This window comes from Bufo gargarizans, chromosome 6, assembly GCF_014858855.1.
Source record: "Bufo gargarizans isolate SCDJY-AF-19 chromosome 6, ASM1485885v1, whole genome shotgun sequence".
NCBI classification, from domain to species: Eukaryota; Metazoa; Chordata; class Amphibia; order Anura; family Bufonidae; genus Bufo; species Bufo gargarizans.
The window spans coordinates 189,221,759-189,243,186 of NC_058085.1; the positions used below are offsets into that span (position 1 = coordinate 189,221,759).

A 21,428-nucleotide genomic window follows, 5' to 3' on the forward strand; every position below is an offset into this window, starting at 1 on the left:
AGGTGTTAGAAGGAGGTCCTCCTCTATTATCAATAATATAAGCTGCAGAGTTGTTAGGAGGTCCTCCTCTATTATCAGTAATATAAGCTGTAGAGGTGTTAGAAGGAGGTCCTCCTCCTGGAGTCAGTAATCTAGCCCGTTCACTATAGAATCAGCTAGAATGGAGTTGTTAGAAGGAGGTGCTCCTCTATTATCATTGCTAGAAGCTGCAGAGGTGTTAGAAGGAGGTCCTCCTCTATTATCAATAATATAAGCTTCAGAGTTGTTAGGAGGTCCTCCTCTATTATCAGTAATATAAGCTGTAGAGGTGTTAGAAGGAGGTCCTCCTCTATTATCAGTAATATAAGCTGTAGAGGTGTTAGAAGGAGGTCCTCCTCCTGGAGTCAGTAATCTAGCCCGTTCACTATAGAATCAACTAGAATGGAGTTGTTAGAAGGAGGTGCTCCTCTATTATCATTGCTAGAAGCTGCAGAGGTGTTAGAAGGAGGTCCTCCTCTATTATCAATAATATAAGCTGCAGAGTTGTTAGGAGGTCCTCCTCTATTATCAGTAATATAAGCTGTAGAGGTGTTAGAAGGAGGTCCTCCTCCTGGAGTCAGTAATCTAGCCCGTTCACTATAGAATCAGCTAGAATGGAGTTGTTAGAAGGAGGTCCTCCTCTATTATCATTGCTAGAAGCTGCAGAGGTGTTAGAAGGAGGTCCTCCTCTATTATCAATAATATAAGCTGCAGAGTTGTTAGGAGGTCCTCCTCTATTATCAGTAATATAAGCTGTAGAGATATTAGAAGAAGGTCCTCCTCCTGGAGTCAGTAACCTAGTCTTTTCTATACAGAGCAGGCTAGAATGGAGTGGGCTGAAGGAGGTCCTCCTGTATTTGCTGTGGCTTATTGAGTTAATATTGGTCCTCTCTGAGAAGTCCTTAATCTATTCGGCTGTGGCAGATAAAACTGTGAAATTAAAATACATGAAGGGTGTGCTCAAGCGGTCGGCGTGGTTTTAGAAGTGGCATTTTGATTGACACTTGTGTGTTTTATTGGCAAAACCACAGCCATTAATGAGAGTTTAAACAGAAAATGGCCGCGCTGTGTGAACACAACTGTAAAACTCTGAATTTGATCATGTCGGCTTAGAATTACATCATTGGTGTAGGAAATGATAAATGAGCCGGGCCACCCCTTCCCCGCCATTCCTCCTTATTTAGAACTGGTGTAAGTGACTTGGAAGGGGAAGAAGTCTTAGATTTTGCCGCAAATCACCTTTGCGAAAAAATCTGCACCAAAAAAACACCAAAAGGTCGTATATATTTGAAAATAAATGACCCCTTAGTTCTATTTTTATGTATTTGTGAAAACAAGCAGAATGGAATTTTTTCTATTGCATCGATAAAAATATATATGAAAAAATGATGTAGGAAATTCATAAATCTAGTAAAACAGTTTCCAGAATTAAGAATGCAAAGAATTTAATAAGTAACATGAAGAACAGGAGGACCTCCTCCTAACAACTCCATTCTAGCCTGCTCTACACTGAACAGGCTAGATTACTGACTCCAGGGGGGGGACCTCATTGTAACAACTCCATTCTAGTCTCAACCTTAATAGGACTCCTCATAGGCCGCTGAACGGTAACACAGGTACAAACGTCCTGAACCATCCCAGGCCACACACCAATAACACACTAACAAGCGTGCTTTACGTAACCCTCCTGTTATCGCGCCGTGCCCTTCACAGCAGAGCCTGACGCACGTCGAACAGACTTCTGGGACTTGAAGTTTTTCTTGTAGTCTCCTGTACGCTGATTGCAGCTGCAGCAAGACGTCAACTACTACATTTCCCGGCGTTCCCAGCGTGATGACTTCGGCTGCCAGGAAGCTTCGGGAAGGTTACCGAGCGCTTACATCAGAGTATCACTGCCTGCGCAGTGTGTTCAGAGTGCTGGAGTTTCTTGGAGCTGGTGGGTAAGTTTTGCGGTTATACCTGATTATATATTTTGTTAAATAAGTTCATTCCTATATTAATATATGTATATCTTTACACGTTCGTACGTGTGTGTGTATATAATATATATTTGTGTGCATAGTATATTGAGTGTATGTGTGAATATACCTTTGTCATATAGATGCTTATTTATATTTGTATCATTTCTGGTTATAAATACAAATGATTATAATGTATTTTCACTATATTAGAAGAAACCATACCCGCAGCACAGGCTATATTCTGTTATGTTGTGATGTACATTACATAGATTAGTTACGTGCTATGCGTTGGTTAGTATAACACTACTCCCTAGTCCTGTGCTGGCTGTAAAGCAGTCAGAAAACCAGTGACGGTGCATTATGTTGCGCTCAATCTGCGTGAGTTTCATGTGGATTTTGCTGCGTTATAAAGGGCGAAATGCGATACCTGTCAATTTGGGAATGACCACAGCTCAATCACGTTGGATCTGAAATTTATTAGTAGTGCATTGTTTTATCAGTGTTAATGGCCACAGTTTTATAGTTGCCATTTACATTAAAGAATGTGTCCGCACCTCGATGCGGAGTGCATACGGCCAGTGCTAGTGTTTTGCAGACCTATGGTCTGCAACAAGCTCACGGCGGCACCGCGGTCGTGTGAATGGGGCCTTATCCACACATTTTTTTTCAAACGTGAGTGTTATTACAGTGTGTCACCTCTCCTTCTTTCTATTTTATCTTTTTAGAAGTATTTAGTACTGCTAAAAACGTATGTTAGTAAGTAGTCTTAGTAAATTTGTTGTAAATATGTGTCGTTTTCAGGTTTATCTTCTAAGGCCTCTGCACATAAAGTGACACAAGATGTTTGCTGTAAGGCTAGCATGCCTCAAAAGCGTTCCCACGCTCATCCGCCCAACGCTGATTCAGCCGGCACCAACTTTAAGGAACACCACTCTGAAGACAAACCAATGGCTCTTGCAGCCGAACCAGGTAAAAGTCAATGCCTTGAAAAAGCTCTTCTCCGTGGCTGTTAATGGTGCCTGTATAGGCGCCAGATTCCAGTTTTTGAGAAGACTAGAAGATCTTTATATATTTAGGGGTTTTGCTTTGATTTCATCCTAATTTATTTTAATGTTTCAGTGAGGGGGGAAAAAAGCACTTTAATGGAAACCACAGTATAAACTGAATCCTGTGATCGACTATTTTTCATAGAAGCATCAACTTGCCAAATTGTTACTCACGTAAGCCAGGCAACGCAACCCTCAGTGTAGGCTATATGAGATCATTAAGAATTAGGAATTTTGATCAAATGCAAAACGGTGTTAAATCTAAAATAATTGAGTGGAGGGCACTCGGTTATCTGGTGTTGTACAGAATTATCCACTTGGATTAATATATAGATTGTTTATTACCTAAGGATTATAGCTGGATACATGTAGATTAAAAGTTCATAAAAATACATAATGTATGTAATTATGTATTTTTATGAACTTTTAATCTACATGTACCCAGCTATAATCGTTTGGTCATAAAAACAAAACAAAAAATTGCGTGATGTTAAAGGGCAGCAAGTGCTCAACCCCATATGCAGTTGTGCACCCTATACCCAGGGGGGCAGATCCCACACTTGTGGCCCGTTGCTAATGGCGATCCCCAGCAAAAATGCATACAGTGGAGGATGCCCGCAGCGGACCACAAGTACCACAAAAAGACATCCTACATAAGATAGAAAAATGTGTGGATGTAAATAGCTGTATGAAATAAACATTAGTAAGAAAGGTGCACTACTGTGGATGCAAACAACCAAATCTGACTAAACCCTCAAACTGGTGTTAGAATTGAGAGGTTAGACCAATATATCCTCATATAAGGACCTATTGAGCCTGAGCACCGCGCCAAGGTATCTCAAGTAGCTCGGGACTTAACGCTAACCTACCTGTGCCGTATGGGCAATACCAGGAGCCAGTGGGCAAATTACAGGAGTGTAAGGCTACGTTGACACTTGCGTTTGGTGCGGATCCATTATGGATCTGCACAGACGAATCCACACCGATAATACAACCGCATGCATTTAACATTGCCAAAATGGATCCGTCTTGAACACTATTAAAAATCAATGGGGGGCGGATCAGTTTTCCTTTGTGCAAAATTGTGTCAGCCGTCCCCATTGACTTACATTGTGTATCAGGATGGATCCGTTTGCCTCTGCATTGTCAGGCGGACACCAAAAAGCTGAAAGCAGTGTTTTGGTGTCCTCCTCCAGAGCGGAATGTAGACGGAACTGAGGCAAACATGCATTCTGAGCGGATCCTTATCCATTCAGAATGCATTAGGGCAAAACTGATCGGCTTTGGACCGCTTGTAAGAGCCCTGAACGGATCTCACAAACAGAATGCCAAAATGCCAGTGTGAAAGTAGCCTAAGGTCCAACTCACAGCAAACTCCCAATTAGCTCCAGCATGCAGCCATGCTTGCAATGGGAGGAGCCTGTGAGTCCCACCCAAGACTGATAAGACCCAGGCCTCAAAGCTGCACCTAAATGTGCCTTATTTTGGTAATAAACACACTTTTTATGTTGATCCAAGTGGATAATTCTGTACAACACCAGATAACCGAGTGCCCTCCACTCAATTATTTTCAATTCTACTGTTCAAATAGACAGTGGGTGTGTCGAGGAGTGAGCACTGATACCATAGTTCATAGTCAGTAGAGCCTCTATAAACTTATTGATTTTCAGGTGTTAACGCTATCAACGCTCCAGCGCCAATATACTGGCCCACCCTGCAGGGCTTTCTATACATAGCTGCAGTGGTAATGTGCCTATATACACCACATGACCTCTGCAGCCAGTTACTGGACTCGGAGGTCTTGTGAAGTATACTTTTGAGGCCAATGATGTGGGTCTTTGGGGAGAACCAGAGCAGCTGGGAATGAAACGTGTATAGCGTCTTCTGTTATCATATTACATCATAATTCTTTGCTTACAGGACATTCTTTATCTCAGGAAACTCCTTTTAAAGGAGTTGGACCAAGATTGAAACTTAGCAGCTATCCGTATCCAATCATTGGGGGTTTAATCTCTGACACCCCCACAATAAAGAGAACAAGGATCCCATGTGCCCTATCTGAATGGAGCAGCAGTTGAGCTTGTGCAATGCCGCTCCTTTCAAGGTCTCTGGGACTGTCAAAGATAGCAGAGTACAGCCCTGACATTTGCACAGAATTTAAAGGGGGTTGTCTCACTTCAGCAAATAGCATTTATCATGTAGAAAAGTTAATACAAGGCATTTACTAACGTATTGTGATTGTCCATATTGCCTCTTTTGCTGGCTGGATTCCTTTTTCCATCACATACACTGCTTGTTTCCGTGGCTACGACCACCGTGCAATCCAGCAGTGGTGGTTGTGCTTGCACACTATAGAAAAGCACCACTCTGTGAGCTCCCATGGTCCCGGCCACCAGAGAGGTTGTCACTTTTGCCTATAGTGTACAACCACGACCACCATGAATGAATCCAGCCAGCAAAGGAAGCAATATGGACGACCACAATACATTAGGAAGTGCCTTGTAATAACATTCTCTACATGGAAAAATGCTATTTCCTGCAGTGAGACAACCCCTTTATAATGTAGTGGCAGAGTGCATGCTGCAGTCCTCCGTTCAAAGCTGGGAACACAATGCAAGTGATTACCTATCATGTGATTATTTATACACATTGAAAAGAAGGTTACCCTGAGTTGTTCCGTCTCACCATTTCGGCAGTGATATTGGGACGAAGTGCAGACCTCAGGTGGCTGGCCTTACGGAAACTGCTTTGTGCAGATTTTGCATGAGCTGAATGTTGAGTAGAAACCTGTGACTTTTTGACATTTTCCACCACTCGCATCACTTTTTTATAATTGGGCTGGGTTTAGTAGAAGGGTCGCAGCTTCTTCGGCTAACACATTATAATTCACTGCCTTAAATTATAGCTTAATATAGTTTCTAGTGAACAGATAGCTGAAAATATGCCATCTAGGATTGTTGTGGGTATCGACATTTCGATACCCAATCGATACTTTTGTCCGGGTATCGATACTGGGCTGCTGTCGGCGCGCTCGTGTTCCCTCAGCAGCACAGAGGAGAAGGAAGCTGTCTCTCCCTCCCCCTGTTCCGCTGCTGCTGCCACCAATGGGGAGAGAGAGGCGGAGGAGGAGAGGGTGCCCTACGCCACCAATGATAGGACTTTTCATGACCCCGGAAGTAGCAGGCTACATAGAGCGGTGCCCAGAGATGTCCCAGCACTTAATATTATTCCTGAGCGCCGCTCCGTTCGCCCGCTGTGCCCCATTACTGTCTCCTGCTCCACATGCTAATTACTATCGGAGCGATGGGGAGGAGACATCAGCTTCTCTAGTGGGCGTTCCTTCTCCCTGGCTGTAGCGCTGTCCAATCGCAGTGCAGAATGTCACAGCCAGGGAGAAGGAAAGCCCAGGAGAGAAGTTGATGTCTCCTCCCCATTGCTCCGATAGTAGTTATTAGCATACGGAGCAGGAGAAGATAACGGGGGCACAGCGGCTAACGGAGCGGCGTCCAGGAATAATAGTAAGATGGTAAGTGCAGGGAGATCCCTGGGCGCCGCTCTATGTAGCCTGCTACTTGACAAAGTCCGAACCCATAGAAGGTCGTCTTAAAATTTTTAATACAGGAGGCGGGTGCTGGCAGCAGAATCGCATTGCCGACATCCTGCCTCTGACAGGGAGCTGTGATCAGCGGCAGTTAACGCACCTGAGGGGTTAACTGCCACTAATCTGCTGCCAATATCCGCCTCCTGTATTAAAGGTTAATTAGCATTGGTGGCAGTGCGCCCACCCCCCTCCCCCAGTATTATAATCATTGGTGGCAGTGGCCACAGGGTCCCCTCCCCTCCTCATTGATGCTGCAGTGGCAGCTTCTGATCGGAGCCCCAGCTATGTAATTCTGGGGCTCCGATCGGTTACCATGGCAGCCAGGACGCTACTGAAGCCCTGGCTGCCAGAACAGAAAAAAAAACTGCGCGATTTGCCATTTTTTAAAATGTGAAATGCACATGGCTTTTTTGTTTTTTTGCGTGGTATCTAGTATCGCAATACTTTTTTATGGTATGGAAATCTAATAAAAAATTTGGTATTGCTACAACTCTAATGCCATCAGGCTTTTGATTTAAGAATGGCCTATGAAACGGCAATCTTAATACATTTTTATAGTGAGTGTGTTCAATGTATGAGAACCATAAACCAGCTTCACCTACACTACAGGATGCCGGCAGCACGGACCCCACTCCAGTCCAGCCACATAAATCTAGTGCCAGGAGTAAAACGTACATGCTTTATTGATCCATGTTCACAAACGGTACATTTGCACTGCACTACATCTTGTGTTTCAGACGTGATAGGCATCCCTATTCATAGCTATGAGTAAGAATGTAAATTGCGTCCAAAACACGTGAGTGGTAGTGCAGTGCAACAGGTACTGTTTGTGAGCATTTTAACATGGATCAATAAAGCATGAAAGATTTATTTGGTATACACCAGGAAATTTTCTTAGCATGTAAACCCACGTAGTCATGTGTGATCTAGCCTTAAAGGGGTGCTCATCACATGAAAATGAGAAGTTACCAACCTTGATCATTTCCCCTCTACCATCTCCATATTTCCTTATAGAACATTTGGTCAGGCTCTCCCTAGAGCAGTTTTTTTAGAATTCACTTTTCAGTGACCACAACATTGACCTTTGCTGTGGTTGTACATATTTAATCTTCTAGATTCTTACTTATATTCATTTTCATACTACAATTGACCATATTGAATCATTTTATCTGGCTATGTAACCTGATTCTTAAAACTTCTCATGCAGTGTATTTTATTAAAACAGGGTTATTCCACTAAAGCTAAATTTGGTATGCGTCGTGCAAAGACCGCACGTGAAGAAGTCAAAGAAGCAGCATTGGAGTCATCAGTGGGAACAGCAGCACATTGTAAGTATGAGTTGACTAGGATTTCTACAGTTTCTAGATAATTTTGACCTCTGATGCATATATTTTGTAGTAACTAATACAAATACTAGACTTAAAGGGGTTGTCCAGGAATAATTACTTTTTATGTAATGCCCACAGCCCTTCTTCCCCTTGATACTGAAAATGGATACTTACCTGCTCCCTGCTGCTCCGGTCCTTTGCGTTGTCTCTGCTGTGTCCATGTTACGGTCCCCGGAATGCTTACAAATTCACATGCTCTGCTGCAGCCATTGACTAGATTCAATGGTGACGTGGCCACAAGTAGCACATCACCGGTAAAGCTAGTCATTAAATAAAAAGTAATTATTCCCAGTAAACCCCTTTAATGCCCTGACTCTCCAACTACCGTAACACAGTAGCTTGTGTGTGGACAGGAAGTAAGTTTCTCCATTCATTCCTATGGGAGCCTCAATGGCAGTCTCAGAGGAATGAATAGAGAAATGGATTTCCTGTCCACACAACTGTTGGAGAGTCATTTTCAGTCACATGACACAGCTGAGGACCAGAAGGGAGTGGATAACTCGCATCTACAGCCACCTGTAAAAATATAACCTTCACAACAGTTTACATCCTGAATATAAACTGTGTGCAGCAGGGCCCTCACGGTCATGTAGTAATCCGTGTTCACACCTGATTCGTTGATGTTGGTCTACTAAATTAAGGTTCTGATGTGGAACTAGGCATCCATAATGTTTGTTCTAAATAACAACTAAATCCAACATGCAGTCAAACTATTTTGTAGAGCCGGAGCGCTTCTCGTCACATTGGATGTTCTTGCTTGAACTCCCATTTGTTCAGAAATCAACCTCATCTCTGAGACATTGGGGTCAGGACTTGTTCCCGCTGCAGTGTCCTCATTCTCCTAGTGGCACCACTTGCACTCTGATCAACTCAGACTCCGTCTGCACTGAAGTTCCCTATGCAAAGAGACCATGAGATTCCAAAAGACAACAGGATCCCTCTGCTTCAAGTCAACGCAGTTAGGGATGTAGTTTGAGTAGCTCGGAGTGCAAGCTGTGCCGCTAGGAGAATGACACTGCAGCTGGCAACAAGTTTCGAACTCCAGATGTTGGTTTCTGAACAAGTGGGAGTTCAACCAAGAACATCTGATGTGCTGGGGAGCGCTCTTGCTTCTCCCATTTGAACATAAACATTTACTTTGTGCTTTTATAAATGCATATAAATATTAATGATTTTTCTTTGCTCCAGTTGATGCAACAGGGAGACTGATTGTTGCTGGAAGTGCTGTGATTGGTCTTGGGGCGCTTTGTTATTATGGATTGGGAATGTCTAATGAAATTGGTGCCATTGAGAAGGCTGTGTAAGTTCCTTTCAATTATTTATTCTTCTCAGAAATGTGCACATGGATACCTGTTCAGTTTTGACCACCCCTTCCCAAAGCAGAGTCCAGGAGTGTATAGTATGTTTTCCTAAAAGGAGCTGTGTGCTTCAGGATGAGTCGGTCAGCAGCTCTCCTCCAGTCAGATCAGAAACGAGTGCTCGGTAACACTGAAGGAGAGCGAATATCGAGGGCTTTCCTGAGGCATACCTGCACAGTCTTTGTGGAAAGGATGTTCAGCACTAGCAAATTACTGCTGGAGACCACCCATTCTTATGACGTTACTATAAGGCCCCTTTCACACGGGTGAGTATTCCGCGCGGATGCGATGCGTGAGTTGAACGCATTGCACCTGCACTGAATCCCGACCCATTCATTACTATGGGGCTGTTCACATGAGCAGTGATTTTCACGCATCACTTATGCGTTGCGTGAAAATCGCAGCATGCTCTATTTTGTGCGTTTTTCACGTAACGCAGGCCCCATTGAAATGAATGGGGTTGCGTGAAAATCGCAAGCAAGTGCGGATGCGGTGCGATTTTTCACGCACTGTTGCTAGGAGACAATCGGGATGTAGATTGTATTATTTTCCCTTATAACATGGTTAGAAGGGAAAATAATAGCATTCTGAATACAGAATGCATAGTAAAATAGCACTGGAGGGGTTAAAAAAATAAAACATTTTTAACTCATCTTAGTCCACTGGATCGCAAAGCCGGCATCTCCTTCTGTCTTCATCTTAGCTGTGTGGAGGAACAGGACCTGTGGTGACGTCACTCCGGTCATCACATGATCCATCACCATGGTAAAAGATCATGTGATGACCGGAGTGACGTCACCACAGGTCCTGTTCCTTACACAGCTAAGATGAAGACAGGAGATGCCGGGGTTAATTATTTTTTTTTTTAACCCCTTCAGGGCTATTGCACTATGCACTCAGTATTCAGAATGCTATTATTTTCCCTTCTAACCATGTTATAAGGGAAAATAATACAATCTACAGAACACTGATCCCAAGCCCGAACGGGTTTGGGTACCAAACATGCGCGATTTTTCTCACGCGAGTGCAAAACGCATTACAATGTTTTGCACTGGCGTGGAAAATCGTGCGTGTTCCCGCAACGCACCCGCACATTTTCCCGCAACGCCCGTCTGAAAGAGGCCTAAGTGTCACTGTCTCACGAGAGTGGTGCTTTGCAGAGGTTTCCAGTGAAGCAAAATGATGCTTACTTAGGCTTAAAGGGAACCTGTCACCGGGATTTTGTGTATAGAGCTGAGGACATGGGTTGCTTTTATTGTTTAATAACCCAGTCCCCATAGCTCTGTGTGCTTTTATTGTTTAAAAAAACTGATTTGATACATATGCAAATTAACCTGACATGAGTCCTGTCACTGACTCGTCTCAGGGACAGGACTCCTCTCAGGTTAATTTGCATATGTATCAAATCGTTATGTGCTAGCGGCCATTTAGCAACTCATGTCCTCAGCTCTATACACAAAATCCTGGTGACAGGTTCCCTTTAACCACTTCAGCCCCGCTAGGTGAAACCCCCTTCATGACCAGGCCACTTTTTACACTTCGGCACTACACTCCTTTCACCGTTTATCGCTCGGTCATGCAACTTACCACCCAAATGAATTTTACCTCCTTTTCTTCTCACTAATGGAGCTTTCATTTGGTGGTATTTTATTGCTGCTGACATTTTTACTTTTTTTGTTATTAATCAAAATGTAACGATTTTTTTGCAAAAAAATGACATTTTTCACTTTCAGCTGTGAAATTTTGCAAAAAAAACGACATCCATATATAAATTTTTCGCTAAATTTATAGTTCTACATGTCTTTGATAAAAAAAAAATGTTTGGGCAAAAAAAAAAAATGGTTTGGGTAAAAGTTATAGCATTTACAAACTATGGTACAAAAATGTGAATTTCCGCTTTTTGAAACGGCTCTGATTTTCTGAGCACCTGTCATGTTTCCTGAGGTTCTACAATGCCCAAACAGTAGAAAAACCCCACAAATGACCCCATTTCGGAAAGTAGACACCCTAAGGTATTCGCTGATGGGCATAGTGAGTTCATAGAACTTTTTATTTTTTGTCACAAGTTAGCGGAAAATGATGATGATTTTTATTTTTTTATTTTTTTCTTACAAAGTCTCATATTCCACTAACTTGCGACAAAAAATAAAAAATTCTAGGAACTCACCATGCCCCTCACAGAATACCTTGGGGTGTCTTCTTTCCAAAATGGGGTCACTTGTGGGGTAGTTATACTGCCCTGGCAATTTAGGGGCCCAAATGTGTGAGAAGAACTTTGCAATCAAAATGTGTAAGAAATGACCGGTGAAATCCGAAAGGTGCACTTTGGAATATGTGCCCCTTTGCCCACCTTGGCAGCAAAAAAGTGTCACACATGTGGTATCGCCGTACTCAGGAGAAGTTGGGGAATGTGTTTTGGGGTGTCATTTTACATATAACCATGCTGGGTGAGAGAAATATCTTGGCAAAAGACAACTTTTCCCATTTTTTTATACAAAGTTGGCATTTGACCAAGATATTTTTCTCACCCAGCATGGGTATATGTAAAATGACACCCCAAAACACATTCCCCAACTTCTCCTGAGTACGGCGATACCAGATGTGTCACACTTTTTTGCTGCCAAGGTGGGCAAAGGGGCACATATTCCAAAGTGCACCTTTCGGATTTTGCAGGGCATTTTTTACACATTTTGATTGCAAGGTACTTCTCACACATTTGGGCCCCTAAATTGCCAGGGCAGTATAACTACGCCACAAGTGACCCCATTTTGGAAAGAAGACACCCTAAGGTATTCCGTGAGGGGCACTGCGAGTTCCTAGAATTTTTTATTTTTTGTCACAAGTTAGCGGAAAATGATGATTTATTTTTTTTTTCTCTTTTTTCCTTACAAAGTCTCATATTCCACTAACTTGCGACAAAAAAAAAAAATTCTAGGAACTCGCCATGCCCCTCACGGAATACCTTGGGGTGTCTTCTTTCCAAAATGGGGTCACTTGTGGCGTAGTTATACTGCCCTGGCAATTTAGGGGCCCAAATGTGTGAGAAGTACTTTGCAATCAAAATCTGTAAAAAATGACCGGTGAAATCCGAAAGGTGCACTTTGGAATATGTGCCCCTTTGCCCACCTTGGCATCAAAAAAGTGTCACACATGTGGTATCGCCGTACTCAGGAGAAGTTGGGGAATGTGTTTTGGGGTGTCATTTTACATATAACCATGCTGGGTGAGAGAAATATCTTGGCAAAAGACAACTTTTCCCATTTTTTTATACAAAGTTGGCATTTGACCAAGATATTTTTCTCACCCAGCATGGGTATATGTAAAATGACACCCCAAAACACATTGCCCAACTTCTCCTGAGTACGGCGATACCAGATGTGTCACACTTTTTTGCTGCCAAGGTGGGCAAAGGGGCACATATTCCAAAGTGCACCTTTCGGATTTTGCAGGGCATTTTTTACACATTTTGATTGCAAAGTTCTTCTCACACATTTGGGCCCCTAAATTGCCAGGGCAGTATAACTACGCCACAAGTGACCCCATTTTGGAAAGAAGACACCCCAAGGTATTCCGTGAGGGGCATGGCGAGTTCCTAGAATTTTTTATTTTTTGTCGCAAGTTAGTGGAATATGAGACTTTGTAAGGAAAAAAGAAAAAAAAAGAAAAATCATCATTTTCCGCTAAATTGTGACAAAAAATAAAAAATTCTAGGAACTCGCCGTGCCCCCCACGGAATACCTTGGGGTGTCTTCTTTCCAAAATGGGGTCACTTGTGGCGTAGTTATACTGCCCTGGCAATTTAGGGGCCCAAATGTGTAAGAAGTACCTTGAAATCAAAATGTGTAAAAAATGGCCTGCGAAATCCGAAAGGTGCCCCTTTGCCCACCTTGGCTGCAAAAAAGTGTGACACATCTGGTATCGCCGTACTCAGGAGAAGTTGGGCAATGTGTTTTGGGGGGTCATTTTACATATACCCATGCTGGGTGAGAGAAATATCTTGGCAAAAGACAACTTTTCCCATTTTTTTATACAAAGTTGGCATTTGACCAAGATATTTTTCTCACCCAGCATGGGTATATGTAAAATGACACCCCAAAACACATTCCCCAACTTCTCCTGAGTACGGCGATACCAGATGTGTGACACTTTTTTGCAGCCTAGATGCGCAAAGGGGCCCAAATTCCTTTTAGGAGGGCATTTTTAGACATTTGGATCCCAGACTTCTTCTCACACTTTCGGGCCCCTAAAAAGCCAGGGCAGTATAAATACCCCACATGTGACCCCACTTTGGAAAGAAGACACCCCAAGGTATTCAATGAGGGGCATGGCGAGTTCCTAGAATTTTTTTTTTTTTGCATAAGTTAGCGGATATTGATTTTTTTTTTTGTTTTTTTTCTCACAAAGTCTCACTTTCCGCTAACTTAGGACAAAAATTTCAATCTTTCATGGACTCAATATGCCCCTCACGGAATACCTTGGGGTGTCTTCTTTCCGAAATGGGGTCACATGTGGGGTATTTATACTGCCCTGGCTTTTTAGGGGCCCTAAAGCGTGAGAAGAAGTCTGGAATATAAATGTCTAAAAATGTTTACGCATTTGGATTCCGTGAGGGGTATGGTGCGTCCATGTGAGATTTTATTTTTTGGCACAAGTTAGTGGAATATGAGACTTAGTAAGAAAAAACAAAAACAAACAAAAAATGTCCGCTAACTTGTGCCCAAAAAAATGGCTGAATGGAGCCTTACCAGGGGGGGAGTGATCAATGACAGGGGGGTGATCAATGACAGGGGGGTGATCACCCATATAGACTCCCTGATCACCCCCCTGTCATTGATCACCCCCCCTGTAAGGCTCCATTCAGACATCCGCATGATTTTTTACGGATCCATGGATACATGGATCGGATCCACAGAACGCATGCGGACGTCTGAATGGAGCCTTACAGGGGGGTTATCAATGACCGGGGGTGATCAGGGTAATCAGGGTGATCACCCCCCTGTCACTGATCACCCCCCCTGTAAGGCTCCATTCAGACATCCGCATGATTTTTTACGGATCCATGGATCCATGGATCGGATCCACAGAACGCATGCGGACGTCTGAATGGAGCCTTACAGGTTGGTTATCAATGACAGGGGGTGATCAGGGTAATCAGGGTGATCACCCCCCTGTCACTGATCACCCCCCCTGTAAGGCTCCATTCAGACATCCGCATGATTTTTTACGGATCCATGGATCGGATCCACAGAACGCATGCGGACGTCTGAATGGAGCCTTACAGGGGGGTTATCAATGACAGGGGGTGATCAGGGTAATCAGGGTGATCACCCCCCCTGTCACTGATCACCCCCCTGTAAGGCTCCATTCAGACATCCGCATGATTTTTTACGGATCCATGGATACATGGATCGGATCCACAGAACGCATGCGGACGTCTGAATGGAGCCTTACAGGGGGGTTATCAATGACAGGGGGTGATCAGGGTAATCAGGGTGATCACCCCCCTGTCACTGATCACCCCCCCTGTAAGGCTCCATTCAGACGTCCGCATGATTTTTACGGATCCATGGATACATGGATCGGATCCGTAAAAATCATGCGGACGTCTGAATGGAGCCTGACAGGGGGGTGATCAATGACAGGGGGGTGATCAATGACAGGGGGGTGATCAATGACAGGGGGTGATCAGGGAGTGTATATGGGTGATCACCCGCCTGTCATTGATCACCCCCCTGTAAGGCTCCATTCAGACGTCCGCATGATTTTTACGGATCCATGGATACATGGATCGGATCCGTAAAAATCATGCGGACGTCTGAACGGAGCCTGACAGGGGGGTGATCAATGACAGGGGGGTGATCAATGACAGGGGGGTGATCAATGACAGGGGGGTGATCAATGACAGGGGGGTGATCAATGACAGGGGGGTGATCAATGACAGGGGGGTGATCAATGACAGGGGGGTGATCAATGACAGGGGGGTGATCAGGGAGTTTATATGGGGTGATCAGGGGTTTATAAGGGGTTAATAAGTGACGGGGGAGGGGGGGGGGTGTAGTGTAGTGTAGTGTGGTGTTTGGTGGGACTGTACTGACCTACCTGAGTCCTCTGGTGGTCGATCCTAACAAAAGGGACCACCAGAGGACCAGGTAGGAGGTATATTAGACGCTGTTATGAAAACAGCGTCTAATATACCTGTTAGGGGTTAAAAAATTCGGATCTCCAGCCTGCCAGCGAGCGATCGCCGCTGGCAGGCTGGAGATCCACTCGCTTACCTTCCGTTCCTGTGAGCGCGCGCGCCTGTGTGCGCGCGTTCACAGGAAATCTCGCGTCTCGCGAGATGACGCGCCGATGCGTCCAGGAGGAGAAAAGCAACCACCTTCCGGACGCATCGGCGCGTTAGGCGGTCCGGAGGTGGTTAAAGAGGACCTTTCACTAGTATACAAACTAAAAACTAACTATACCTGTGGGCAGAGCGGCGCCCAGGGGTCCCCCTGCACTTACTAGTATGCCTGGGCACCGCTCCGTTCGCCCGCTATAGGCTCCGGTGTCTCAGCTCCATCTGTTGTACTGGACTGTTTTTTTTTTTTTTTTTTTTTTTTTTTTTTTATATAGGAGGCGTGTCCCTTGCTGCAGCACTGGCCAATCGCAGCGCACAGCTCATAGCGCACAGCTCATAGCCTGGCTGCGATTGGCCAGCACTGCAGCAAGGGACACGCCTCCTACAAAAAAATCAGTCCAGTACAACAGACGGAGCTGAGACACCGGAGCCTATACCGGGCGAACGGAGCGGTGCCCAGGCATACTAGTAAGTGCAGGGGGACCCCTGGGCACCGCTCTGCCCACAGGTATAGTTCGTTTTTAGTTTGTATACTAGTGAAAGGTCCACTTTAAGTATACTCCAATGTTCCACTGCCACTTCTGCTCTGAGCCTGACTGGCACTCTGTCATTTGCGCTCCAGATCAGCTCTGTATGGGAGTGGCATAAAAAAAGACACAATCACTTTTTTTTTTTTTTTGTCACCTTGCCTCCTAAAAATAATTGAATTAACCCCTTCCCAACATTTGCCATACATGTCTTTAAAGATGGCACCCATTCCGGATCAAGCACCTTGGCCGCCGGGTACAGTTAACCCCTCAGATGCGACCACGCTTCTGAGAGGGCTAAAACCCAGAAGCGTGTGCTTTCTAGGCAAGAAAGATTTGCCCCGGCGGAGATCAGAGAAGGCGTTCTCATTACATGTATATTACGGTTTAGGCCAGCAGGTGGCAGCACTAAACTGTAATATACCTATTTCTATATATAATAATGGAGCAAATTCCATTATATTATACAAATTGCTATCTGATTATTGCAAGATGGAGTCCACTTGGGGACATAAAAGAAAAAAAGATTTTGAAAAATAGAAACCTATAAAAATAAAATAAACATTTAAAAAAATAACATAATGGGCATCGCCGCATGTGAATATGCCTGTACTATTAAAATATAAATCAACTTATCCCATACGGGGAATGGCATAATGTGGCAAAAAATAAAATGTAGTTTTCTCGCCCATTTTCCTTGGGGGACACAGACCTTGGGTATAGCTCAGCTCCCTAGGAGGCGTGACACTAAGTAAAACTGTTAAGCCCCTCCTCCATCAGCTATACCCTCAGCCGGGAGATAGAGGCTACCAGTTTTAGCTTAGTGTCCAAGGAGGCAAGACACTCCCTGCTACTGCAGGGCTGTTTTCTCCTTGTTATTTTTACTTTTTCTTCTAATTTTGTTATTTTATTTTTTCCTAGGGATACCAGAGACGCATTTGACCTCTCTGCTCTCCCGGGGTTGAGCTGCGCCAGTGCCAACTTATCTGCACTGCTGCCTCCCCCACAGAAGCAATAGGAGGATCTGGGCAGCAATGGCTCCCCTACATCCCGCCAGCTAGGGGGTCGCCCGCACGCCAAGCCCCTCTTCCAGCTTCCTGCCACTGCGGTGCCAGTGGCTGAAGGGGCGACCCTGCTGGAAAGGACTGAGGGTGAAGACGTCGCACGGTGAGATGGCTATTCCAGCCCATACCCCGTCCCTATCTGCAGCATCTACCCCTCTGGGTAAGGGGGGCACCCGTGGTCGCTCATTCTGAGCGCTCATCTGCAGGACAATGCAGCACAGCAGCATCCTCAGCACCCCCACGCTTTTCCCCCCCACGCTGCTATCTTTCTCCCCCCCCCTCCCCCTCATCGGGGCTGACTCCATTTTTCTCTTCTCTCTCTCCCCCTTCCCGCCGAGAACGGGGGGCGGGGCTTAGCGGTCCCGGTAGGGGGCGGGGCTTCCGCGCGTCATTTTGGGGGCGGAGCTACGTTCTCCTTCACAGGAGACATTTCAAGCGCTGGAGGGGGCGGAGCTTGTTCCCCGCGCTTTCTGCTGAGGTTTCCCGCGCTTCCTCACTCCTGACAGGAAGCTGGGACACGGTGGGGGACTCTAACCTCCTGTGTACATCGCTCGGCTTCTGTGGGCGCTCTCTGCTGCTCACTGCTGTTCACTGCTTCTCTGCTGCTGCTGATCTGGGCCATCTCCTGACGTTCTTCTGAGGCACTGGTAGGACAGTTAACCCTCTCCTAACCCTCCTGGTCATAGCTGCTATAACCCTTTGTGGTCTCTATATTAGAGTACAACCACACTTCAGCATGTCAGATCCCACAGGTGCCCCCAAACCCTGGTACCATGCCTGTACCGCCTGTAAGGAACTTTTTCCGCGTGGGCAATCTGAGCCGCATTGCCTTGCATGTCAGGCCCCGGTGCAGGGCCCGCTTCCCGCTGCGCCCCCCCGGTGCCTCTGAACCCCCTGCCTGGGCTAGGTCTCTGTCTCAGGCGGTGGAAAGCCTTACACACGTAGTGGGCCATCTCGTGGATAGACCGCCTCTCCCGCAGGCTGCCACAATCCCTGTCGCACCCGCTGGGACTACCGTTTCTGCCGCCCCCACTGGTTCCCTGCCTCCCAGCGAATCTTCCAGGGCCCGGCATACTCAGAAACGTTCAAGGGTTGAGCGCACATCTTCTCCAGATGCTTCGCTCTCTCCGCCATGCGTGCAAGCTCAGTCAAGTCTATCCTCTCAAAGGGATACGCTTTCTGAGGGAGAACTGGCGGATTCGGACGTGGACATGGACTCAGAGCTTCCGTCCAAATTGGCGTCCGCGGTGGGGCATCTTGTCACTAGCATCCGTGATACCTTTCAGCTACACGATGACCCCCCCAGCTCTGAACAGGCCGGCGTGTCCTTTCTCCGCCCCAAACAGGCCTCCAAGGTTTTTCCCATACACGCTGATTTTTCTTCTGTGGTATCCAAGGCTTGGACTCGGCCTAACGTCCGCTTTATTACACCCAAAAAGCTGGACATTTGTTATCCCTTTCCAGCGGATTCTGTGACCACGTGGACATCCCCGCCTAAGGTTGATCCTCCCGTGGCTCGCCTGTCCAAAAGCACTACTATTCCTGTACAGGACGGATCTTCCCTCCAGTCTGTTGAGGACCGTCGTACGGAATCCCTCTCCAAGGCCATATTTACTGCCTCTGGTTCGGCCCTTAGACCGGTCTTTGCCTCCGCCTGGGTTGGCAAAGCGGTCTCTGAATGGGGTTTGCAACTGGAACGGGAGTTAGGGTCGGACGTCCCTGTTCAGGACCTCCGTTCCTTAGCCCAACTAATTGTTCAGGCCGGAAAATTCGTCTGTGAGGCCTCCCTTGATGCGGGTGCCCTCATTGCCCGTTCCTCTGCCCTGGCAGTTTCTGTCAGGAGGGAACTCTGGCTGAAGGTTTGGGCGGCGGACGCCGCTTCCAAACGCTCTTTGGCCGGCCTACCATTCACGGGTTCCCGCCTGTTCGGAACCCGTCTGGATGAACTTATATCAGAGGCCACGGGTGGGAAGAGTACTCACCTCCCCCAGTCCAGGCCAATGGGCGCCCCCCGTGGTCGCGCTGGTTCGTCCCATTTTCGGTCCTTTCGCAAGCCCACCGGGTCTAGACCCGCGGCCAGTTCTTCTTCCTCTGGCCCAGCCCAGGATAGACGCAAGAAGCCGTTTTTTCGGACGCAACCTACCTGGCGCAAGTCCCAGCCTGCACGGGCTCCCACAGGCCAGCAGCCCTCTGCCTGAAGGTGCGCCCCCACCCACCCGGGTGGGGGGCCGCCTTCTCCTATTCAGGAACGTATGGCGGGCCCACATCTCAGACGCATGGGCGCTCGAGATTGTATCTTGCGGATACAAAATCGAATTTGCGTCCATTCCGCCAGACCGTTTCTTCCGATCCCGTCCTCCGCGAGATCCCGTACGAGTGGCCGCCTTCTTCGCGGCCATTCACTCTCTAATGGACAAGGGTGTCGTCGCCCCCGTGCCTCCGACGGAAAGGTTCAGGGGGTTCTACTCGAACCTCTTTGTGGTTCCCAAGAAGGAAGGCTCAGTGCGTCCGATCTTGGACCTAAAACGCCTGAACCGTTTTCTCCGACTGCAGAGATTCCGGATGGAGTCTCTCAGGTCCGCAGTGGCCTCCCTGGAAAGAGGGGATTTCATGGCCTCAATCGACATTCAGGATGCATACCTCCACGTTCCGGTTGCTCCATGTCATCACCGCTTCCTGCGCTTTGCGGTGGGGGACGATCACTTCCAATTCGTCGCCCTTCCCTTTGGTCTGGCGACTGCTCCTCGAGTGTTCACCAAGGTCCTGGCCCCTGTCTTGGCCCTTCTACGTTCAAGAAGTGTTTTTCTTCTCCCATACTTGGACGACATCCTGGTCAAGGCACCCTCCTTCTCTCAGACATCCCGCAGTGTGGAACTCACTCTGGAGACCCTGACGCGGTTCGGTTGGATTATCAACCACCCCAAATCTTCCCTTACCCCCTCCAGACGGCTGATCTTCCTGGGGATGCTCCTGGATACAGAGTTGGCGGAGGTCCGCCTTCCGTCGGACAAGCGTCTGGCCCTTCGCGGGTCGGTTCGCAGTCTCCTCCGTCATCACCGCCCTTCCCTCAGATCCAGCATGCGGTTGTTGGGAAAGATGGTTGCCTGTTTCGAAGCGGTGCCGTTCGCACAATTCCGATCCCGCTCCTTTCAGAGGGCAATTCTGTCGGCCTGGGACAAATCACTGAGGAGTCTGGACAGGACCTTTCTTCTGCCTCCCCTGGCTCGAGCTTCCCTCGGCTGGTGGTTGCATATCCCTCTAAGGGGGAAGTCCTTCCTTCCACTGAACTGGCTGGTGATTACCACAGATGCCAGCTTACGGGGGTGGGGGGGGGGTTTTCCCTCCCCGGTCCGTCCAGGGCGTTTGGTCTCTATCGGAGTCCAGACTTCCAATCAATATTCTGGAACTGAGGGCGATTCTTCTGTCCCTCAGACACTGGACCCATCTGCTGAGGGCCACCCTGTTCGGATCCAATCGGACAATGCCACGGCTGTGGCATACATAAACCATCAGGGAGGCACTCGCAGCGATGCAAGAGGTGACCCTCATTCTCCTCTGGGCGGAGACGCACGTGCCGGCCTTATCTGCGATTTACATCCCGGGGGTGGACAACTGGGCGGCGGATTTCCTCAGCCGGTCCACCATCGACCCGGGAGAATGGTCCCTGCACCCAGAGGTGTTCGAAGCCCTTTGTCTTCGCTGGGGTCGCCCCGACGTGGACCTCATGGCCTCCAAATTCAACCACAAGGTCCCCCTATACCTTGCCAGGGCACGGGACCCGAAGGCATACGGCGCCGACGCGCTCGTCCTTCCGTGGCGCGAATTCTCCCTTCTGTACGTCTTTCCTCCTTTTCCCCTCCTGCCACGGGTTCTTCGGAGGATCGCGGCAGAGGGCGTCCCCGCGATTCTAATCGCCCCGGATTGGCCCCGCCGGTCTTGGTACGCCGACCTAATGTTGCTGTTGGCAGACGCACCGTGGCCACTGCCCTCCAGGGAAGACCTTCTCTCTCAGGGACCGATCTTCCACGAGCATTTAGGCTCGCTACGTTTGACGGCGTGGCTATTGAGACCGCCGTCTTAACGCGACGGGGTTTCTCCGCGGACGTAGTCCGCACCATGATCCGG

General features: G+C 47.1%; 1 protein-coding gene across 2 annotated transcripts in view; it reads left to right on the plus strand.

The window, feature by feature from the left end:
• Positions 1-1,858: 1,858 nt before the first annotated feature.
• The window catches only part of GHITM (growth hormone inducible transmembrane protein), a 41,808-nt gene continuing 22,238 nt past the window's right edge, over positions 1,859-21,428 (plus strand). The window contains exons 1-4 of one of the 2 annotated variants that reach the window (XM_044297984.1): positions 1,859-1,958; positions 2,781-2,948; positions 7,852-7,954; positions 9,203-9,314. In XM_044297984.1, the coding sequence (XP_044153919.1) occupies positions 2,820-2,948; positions 7,852-7,954; positions 9,203-9,314 (344 nt within the window). In that variant the 5' untranslated portion in view covers positions 1,859-1,958; positions 2,781-2,819. The remainder of the gene's footprint in view (positions 1,959-2,780; positions 2,949-7,851; positions 7,955-9,202; positions 9,315-21,428) is intronic. The other variant, XM_044297985.1, reaches the window with a different exon arrangement.